At 48.0% G+C, this 8313-nt stretch overlaps 1 protein-coding gene across 1 annotated transcript; it reads right to left on the minus strand.

Moving 5' to 3' along the window:
- Positions 1-424: 424 nt before the first annotated feature.
- On the minus strand, positions 425-6616 carry LOC105006886 (presenilins-associated rhomboid-like protein, mitochondrial). The gene is made up of 10 exons (XM_013131980.3): positions 6249-6616; positions 5525-5753; positions 5237-5329; positions 4899-5031; positions 4018-4113; positions 3433-3582; positions 3017-3090; positions 2279-2380; positions 2100-2197; positions 425-1740 (listed from the first exon to the last, which is right to left on the minus strand). Exons 1-10 carry the CDS (start codon positions 6332-6334, stop codon positions 1593-1595), a joined length of 1209 nt encoding a protein of 402 aa, XP_012987434.1. The 5' UTR covers positions 6335-6616; the 3' UTR covers positions 425-1592.
- Positions 6617-8313: the final 1697 nt, after the last annotated feature.

Genomic DNA, 8313 nt, shown 5'->3' on the forward strand with positions numbered 1-8313 from the left:
CTCTCAACGTGGCCACGTGTTGTTTGTGCGACCCGACCCACGGCGCCTTCTGCAGTCGACAGCCAGCCAGCCCGATGCCACCCCTGCTCGCAGCGCCAATTATGTCGTGGAAAACACTTCAGATTTCCAGACAAAAAAAGATGCAAAGACTCAGGAGCCGTCGAATCCAAAAGTATACTTTATTGACGTCATAAAGCCATGTTGGTCTGCAGAACAACCGACTTCCAAACATTAAACACACATTTTTATACAGTATGGTTAAACAATGATATTAGGTCCTCCCAATTATGCTAATTTCTGGATGGATCCTTCTTGAATTTTCCATCATGTTTTTCACAACCCTCTGGGATTCGCTCCCCCAGCCACTACTCGTCATGACTCAGCATATTCTCTGAAATGGAAAGATTTCCTTATCTATGGGCTCACTCATCCTCCCAAGATTTTGCCAAGACAGTCAAGGACAAGCTACAGGTCCTTCTGTCCTCAATATGAGATAACAACAACCACTCATTGCACTGACCATGAGAACAATAGTTCATGACTCGCTCTTAACTAATTAAACTGTTTGGGGAAATAACATGAGCCCTGGTTAAATGTTTTATCAATTAACACTCAATTAATATACAGGTGATCACATGAGACGTTCTGTCTACTCTTCATCAGGTTAATGTGAAATAACATTTTATGAAAATATCCCTACACCACTCCCCCCACTGTTACCTTTGTGAACTAATGCTTGTATTCATTTTGCGTCTTCCATCTCACCACTGGGCTAAGTGCTGGTCCTTCTCAAGACGAATGTAATAATTTTAAGTCCCTCCAGTTAAGAGCATCTGCTAAATGACTAAAATGGAAAATAAATGTATTACCTGGTGCCACCTTGTGGTGAAACCACTGAACTGCACTCCACTCCTGTTAAGAACCACAGAGATTCTGAAGTGGGCTGTACAGTATATCCGTGGCGTAGTATTTGTGGTCACTGTGCCCGCAGTCTCTACCCTACAATACTGCAGGACAGGATTCACCATGTTTCTAAGTCTGGCGTTTCCGCTTCTCCCTAGAATGACCAGGAGGCTTCAGGTGATTGACAAGAACGCTGCGGAAGAATTACTTTGTTGTTTTTCTCACGTCCAGACCTGTATTTTTTTTGTTTTTGCGCTTCCTCACGAACAGGAGGCGATATTTGCAGGACGCATAGCAGTCATTAATGGCCACATTAGCAGCTAGTACACACTCACACCCGCACACTTGAACGCCATTAACAATCAGAGGGCAAGTCCCTTCACCACCTCAGTTGATTGACAGAAGGACATTGCGGAGATCAAGACCACACCCAGGTAGACCCCGCTGTGAGGTAGACGAGGATGGAGGAGGAATGAGATGGAAGCGTCACGCGTCGCCAACAGTTACAGACCGGCCATAGCGGGTCAACGTCCCAACGGTCCGATAGAACACCCACGAGGGCGGACACAGCTTCGGGCCGTCGGCCGTGCTTTCTGTAGCCGTCACCTGGATGACGAGCGGAAGTCCCGCCCCGTACTTCGACTTGCCCCTCAGCACAGACGCCGGAGCCGAAGTGCCCACGCCCGATCCTACACGGGACCAGGTCGGCCCCCGACGGAACCAGAGCCCCCCGGCCCGCCCCGTCCACCAGGGCCCGGAGATCTGACGCCGTGCCAGGCCTTGATGAGTGGCTCCCTCCTCCTCCAGATGAGCTTGTGGCCGTAGGACACATACCACCTGCGGGGGGGGGGGACGGCGAGTGAGACAAAACGGACGACAGCATGGTGGTATCACAAACGCAGTGCCAGGAAGGCCTGTTTGGTCCACGCGCATTGCAGTGTCTCGGCGAGACCAGACAAGCATTAGGAATGTGTTGAACTTATTTAGCGCTGTTCACTGAATGTCAAGGCGCTTCACATGTTATGTAAATACATCGTGTAAGGTATTTCTTACTATACTTCGTCAATATTGCCTTGGCAACACGGCTATGCATGACACAGTCGGCGGCTTGTTTTTATTTTTTTGACACGCCATTTGGGCTCGGTTGAGTCCAGTCGCCCGTTTCTGCAGTGTGAGCAGGGAAACCAGATACGTACACTCCGAAGAGGGCACCCCCAAGGTGAGCCGCGTGATCGAACAGCCTCCATCCCATAACGAGGCCGGCTGCATCCACGGCAACGATGGCTTTCAACGCCTGAAGAGGAACAGCACACGGTGAGCTGCAGGTTTGCACAACCAACCCCCGGACACCCTCCCTCATTGCCCTCTCACTCACGTAGCCGGCGGTGAGGCTGACCACTGGCAGGAAGAGGACGCCGAGTTTGGCCTCCGGCATTTCGGTGCAGACCACGGCCAGCACCGTCATGATGGCCCCCGACTGGGAGTCCGGGAAAAAAGGAAGTGACGTCACAATGTTGCATCAGCGCCGCAGTAATGAACAAGAGAGCGATCGGTAAACAGTCATTGTCATGCACTAACTACATGTGACTATCGTAATGTGAAAGCCTGTGGAAGTGTGTGGTTCTTGGCTGTCATGGTATTCCTTGTTCCTACAGTAACAAACATTTGGACGGTGTTGTACCGTGAGGTGTGGCCCAACAAGGGGGGGGGGGGGGGGGGGGCAGGTGTGTTTTGGGGGTGTGTGCGGGGGTTTAGGAGCCAGGTGTGTTTTGGGGGTGTGTGCGGGGGTTTAGGAGCCAGGTGTGTTTTGGGGGTGTGTGCGGGGGTTTAGGAGCCAGGTGTGTTTTGGGGGTGTGTGCGGGGGTTTAGGAGCCAGGTGTGTTTTGGGGGTGTGTGTGGGGGGTGTAGGACCCAGGTGTGTTTTGGGGGTGTAGGACCCAGGTGTGTTTTGGGAGTGCGTTTTGGGAGTGTGTTTTGGGGGTGTGTGTGGGGGGTGTAGGAGCCAGGTGTGTTTTGGGGGTGTGTTTTGGGGGTGTGTTTTGGGGGTGTGTTTTGGGGGTGTGTTTTGGGGGTGTGTTTTGGGGTTGTGTTTTGGGGGTGTGTTGACTCGTACCGCCCCAAGTGAGGGACGCAGGCGTCCTCCAATGGCGGTCTTGCACACGTAACTAACCATGGTGGAGATCACACCTGACCACAGAGAGAGCAGGTTAGCAGCAGCCTCCTGAAATGACCGAACACATCGAAACACACCGACAAACACACACACACACCCTACACGCATACCCACTACACACACACCCTGTGCACACACACACACACACACACACCCTACACGCATACCCACTACACACACACCCTACACGCATACCCACTACACACACACCCTACACGCATACCCACTACACACACACCCTGTGCACACACACACACACACACACCCTACACGCATACCCACTACACACACACCCTATACGCATACCCACTACACACACACCCTGCGCGCACACACAAAATTTTGTCTAGTCATACCAGCAGAGAGGTAGACCGCTAGGAACTGCTCCCTGCCCAGGACAGAGACGGCGCTGGAGGAGAATGTCCACAGGACATACATGTTGGCTGCCATGTGGATCACAGAGTAATGGCTGAAGGTGGAGAGGATCATGGGAAGACACCGCGTCTCTGGAGGAAGAGCACAGAGGAAGAGGACGGCAGAACCACGACGCTCGATCAAGGAGGACAAATAAAAAAACGATTACCTGATAGTACTACAAAACAGGTTCATGGAATTAGCCAGCTAACTTGCCAAAATATTCTGAAAATTCTATATTTTTAAGAAAAGCCTGAAATTGAGACAACAGTCAAAGAAACACCAGTGTTTATATTGAAATAAATATATAAACAGAATGGAATCAGTCAGTTGAAATAAATGCAACTTAGAAAGCGTTGTCCCGTGTTTCATCTGCTGTTGTTGCGTTTACATTTTTGTTCAGTGAAGCTTTCTTAATGCACCAGAAAACCCGAGGTATGGGGTATAACTTTTAAAACAAATAATAAAGCGACCATACAAACAGCATTCAGGTGCATTGGTTGAAGAAAAAATTATGCAGAACATACTGGAGGCTGGGTTGGCGATGAAGTACTTGAGCATGGATCGTTGCATAGACGGAATTCGCCAACAGCAGAGAACCATGGCATTGACCGCTATGATCGCTACGAGAAAGAGACAGAGATGTTGGAGCAAAGGGCTTACAATATCTACAAGGCGGAAGTTCTCTTTTGGGCAGCCTAGACAGAATGCAGTTATTGATGAGGGCTAGTGCAGACCATACATACACATTACATATACAGTATACTAGTATATAGTTTTCTTACACTTTATTTTAAAAAGCATGTTATCTATAGCAACTCACAGGAACAAATAAGGTTCACTGTCTCGCTTACGAACAGTACAAATTATATTTACCTTGACGACTTAGGGATTCAGTGCAACAATTTTTCGGTTACGGGTCAGATGCTCCAATCGTTAGGTTACAGGACAGTAATGCCGAAATGACTTAATTCTACACCATTCCCCACTGAACACAACCTTGGTTCCTGAGCATGATACATTCATGCACTTTCTGGCAATTACGCTTTCTCTGCATCTCGTACAAAATGAAATCCAGGGGTGGACAACAGTGCGTGCAGGCTTTTGTTTCATCCCAGCACTAATACAACACAAAACAACTAATGGCAGCTTTTAAAACAACATACCACCTTAAATGAGGTGTTTGAGCTTGGCCGGAACAACATCTGAGGCAGGCTTTATTTTTACCAGCCCGGCCCTGAACACGCCCAGTGCGTCTTGCCACAGCCTTCAAATTAACACACCCTTTTTTACGCCTTTGATTTAGACCTGTCGACCGTTTGCTTGGGACAAAGTCTGAAAACACTGCAGGCCTACGCCATGGTTCCCATCCTTCCCCAAGACGGGTCACCCGTTCAGGGCCACCTACCAGAAGCCACCTGCTGCCCCTCCGTCAGACCGCTCCAGATATCGTCCGCGAACGACAAGAGCAAGATGGCCTGTTTCTGGAAGTCAGTGAGCTGGTTCCACCAGTTGTGCCAGTACGTTGTGTCCTGTGATGCCTAACAACCAAATACAGACGAGTCGGGTGTCACGGTGTCACGCCATGTGACGTGGTCGTGTGTTTCTACCAGCCCCTTCGGGAGAACTTATGGCATCGATAATCGAATGTGTACTGTCGTGCAGAAGCGTGCCCTCGCCGTTTTAAAATGTAGTGAAAGTCAGACAGATATGCAGAGACTAAAAGGAGATCTCCATTACACTCACTTGCCCATTTGTCTTGTCCCTGGCTGTTTGCACACGTGACTTCAAGGACTCGTACTGCAATACTGCTGCCGCGCCAAAGGAGCACCCTGTAAACTGACATGGAGTCAGAGAAGACCTCAAATTCCTTTTTTTGGGGTCTGCTCACCATGCAGCTATATTCACTGGATAGACATTTACTATATGCTCCTTTATGTTAGATATGAACACACAGTTCTTTAGAACAGTGACTTCCAATATCAGGACCATTTTGGGTTTTTAATGAGAAATAGCTGTGTTGGTAGGACTTACCCCTATTGTGAATATGAAGGGCTTGAACAACTTCCCAGTGTGCCTTGGGGACGCGTTAGGGGGTGGTGCCCCCGTCGGTGGGCGTGCCGCCTTCCGAAGCACCACGGCATCGCCAGCCTCAGAGGGAGGAGGTACTTTTTCTTTTGGGGTGCCGCTGTTCCTCTTAAGCGTCTCCGGTTTCCTCGCTTCTTTCCTAAAACCACATTTCTGCTGGGGGTGGAGGGTCAACCTAAGGAAAGGTACATACAGCTTGTTCAACCAAAGTTTGAAACTTATCCGAAAATATTCACCAAGTATGTGGGACTGCTTTCATTATCTTGAATGTTATTGTTTTTAGTTATGTCTGTAGCAGATGTTTTTTTAAAGCATTTTACTATTAATTTATTCCTCAAAACCAGCCTACCTACACCAGCGTTGTTACGGATTATTTTACAAAGCAACATTCTAACCTGCCGATGCCAAATAATGTTGTAAGATTTGTTTATGTTGAATTTATTTAATGAGAATGACTTTCCTTGTCAATCTAAGAAAATTTTCCGGCCTGGAAAGCTTTAATATGGACAAAGCTGCATTGGTAGCGATTGTCAACAATAACGCAAATAAGTTATTTAAAAGGACAGTTAATAGAGGACAGTCAATGTTGAGGGAAAGTGTGCTACAGCTCCGCTGTTACCAACGATACTGCAACCTGAATATATTACGCTCCCATGTTTCCATCGCTCACCTGCAACCCCGCGATACCGTGGAGACAGAATTGATCAATTCTGTTTTGGTCAGTTTCACAAAGCATCCCCTCCACGCCATGTTCATGAACTCCAAACGCAGCGTCCAGGGACGGTTCACTACCGGGTCAGGACAAAGATCCTACGTTTAGCGAAGAAATTACGGTTGCCTTGTCATGAATTCTAGAACATTTTGATTGTAGATGCTAAGTTTGTACCCAAACAAACCCAGCTAAACGGTACAGTTTAATTCCTTCGTTGTATGTAGACATTAGGCTGTGTAATCTTTGAGCATTCCCATCAAAACATAGCAAAACGGAACAACTGAAAGAAGGCAGTCGTGTTAGGGATTTACTGGATTTATGTTTTACTGCCCCCTAGTGGGGCATATATATTTATTTGAGCAGTTGCGCAACATCTGGCTGAGGTCCAATGGGTATGTGAAAGTATGGTAGTTGGAAAAGAACGAGGACCGAGAAGAGTGGGCGGGGAAGAGAGGGCCATGGTTGGGGAAGGGTATATAGGCTTTATTTTATAGGTCCACCAGGAGAGTGTTTGTCTCCACAGAACCAGGCGAGGCCTATTGACCGACCTGAGGTTAGATTATTGGCACTTGGACCGGGTCCAGAAGGTTTTCACTAAGCATGCCAAATATCCCAGAAATAGGTAGGCTGAAGTAGGTGGGGTTTGAGTCCAGCTGCAGTGCAGTCCTGGAAAATGAAATGGCGACAAACTTCACATACTGTACACACACCAACTGTACATTACCTCCTTTCACACCACTTCATTGATAGATTTGGTCTGGGGCGGGATGGGTATTGAGTCCATTTAAGGAGTGGGAGAATCCAGGGAGACCAGCTAGTTTTGGAACTTTTTATTTTTTTGGGGGAAAACAAACAAGTTTTAAAGAGGCATGGAAGCTTTAGGATGGAAAGTGAGAGAGGGAAATGAAAAACAGAGCGAGGGTAAAAGAGCCAGAGAGAACCAAGGACACACTATCAAGTTGGATGTTGCCCTCCAGGTCTGTGTCTGAAAAAGAGGAAAGACGGGGAGGGGTGGGAGGCAGGAGGACAAAATAAAAACATTTAGGGAGAGATAGGGAATTGGGGGTGGGGGGGGAGAGAAATTACCTATGAGAAACGAGAAGAGAAAACACAGGGGAGGAAGAGGCATAAATATTTGAGAGCCGTCAGAAGTAGAGTCAGGAAAAAGCAGTTGGTGCTTTAAGCTCTTTTAAGCATGCATGGATAAATGTGCCACACTAGTCTGCTCAATGCTACAATAATACAGTGATAAAAACAGGCACACAGTTTCACTCTCTCCCCTTGTGGTGGACGAGTCCGTAGAGGACTCTGGATTCCTCCCTGATCGATAGAGCGCATTTTTCTCAGCAGTGGTCTGGTGTCGTCTTTCAGGCTCTCCTATCGATCTGCCAGGAACGGACGCCGGGCTGGGTGCTCTGCTCATCTCGTGCTTACACGAGGGTGGCAGTGGCATCTGTCACGTGACCGGAAGAACCTGCCAGGGTGGGTCTCATGTTGGTAACGGGGTGCTAACATCGTCTTACGTCTTGTGTTCTAGTAACGAACCCACCCCTGAGTGGACGCGGTCCCAGGTGTGCCTAGATGAACTGCGCTTCCTTAGGTGTCCAGCTGGCGGGAAAGCTTACCGTTTGGCGAGACCACCACCATGCACCAACACATCTGGAGCCTGGGCACGTTTTCCTGTAGGCTTTCTTGATTATGAGGGAGACGCGATTCGAAACAGATCGACGGGGGTTTCATTCGTTTAAGGGACTTGGTGATAGCTGTTGTAACCTGTAGCCAAACAGCGGTGTGTATCACTGTCTTTGAAACATTTTCCTGTAAAGTTCCTCTGGATAAGTGCCTTTGCTAAATGACTAACATGTCAGATGGTTATGGGATATTTTTTTTGTTTTGAAACAGACTACTTTTCCCTTATCTTTAACCAGTCCAGATACTGAACTTACAGCTTTAATGCGAATGCATATATTTGCGTGTTTATTATACATAAATAAACTGCGGTGTGCAGCCAAAGAGTGTATAC

The sequence above is a fragment of the Esox lucius genome, chromosome 3, assembly GCF_011004845.1.
Source record: "Esox lucius isolate fEsoLuc1 chromosome 3, fEsoLuc1.pri, whole genome shotgun sequence".
NCBI classification, from domain to species: Eukaryota; Metazoa; Chordata; class Actinopteri; order Esociformes; family Esocidae; genus Esox; species Esox lucius.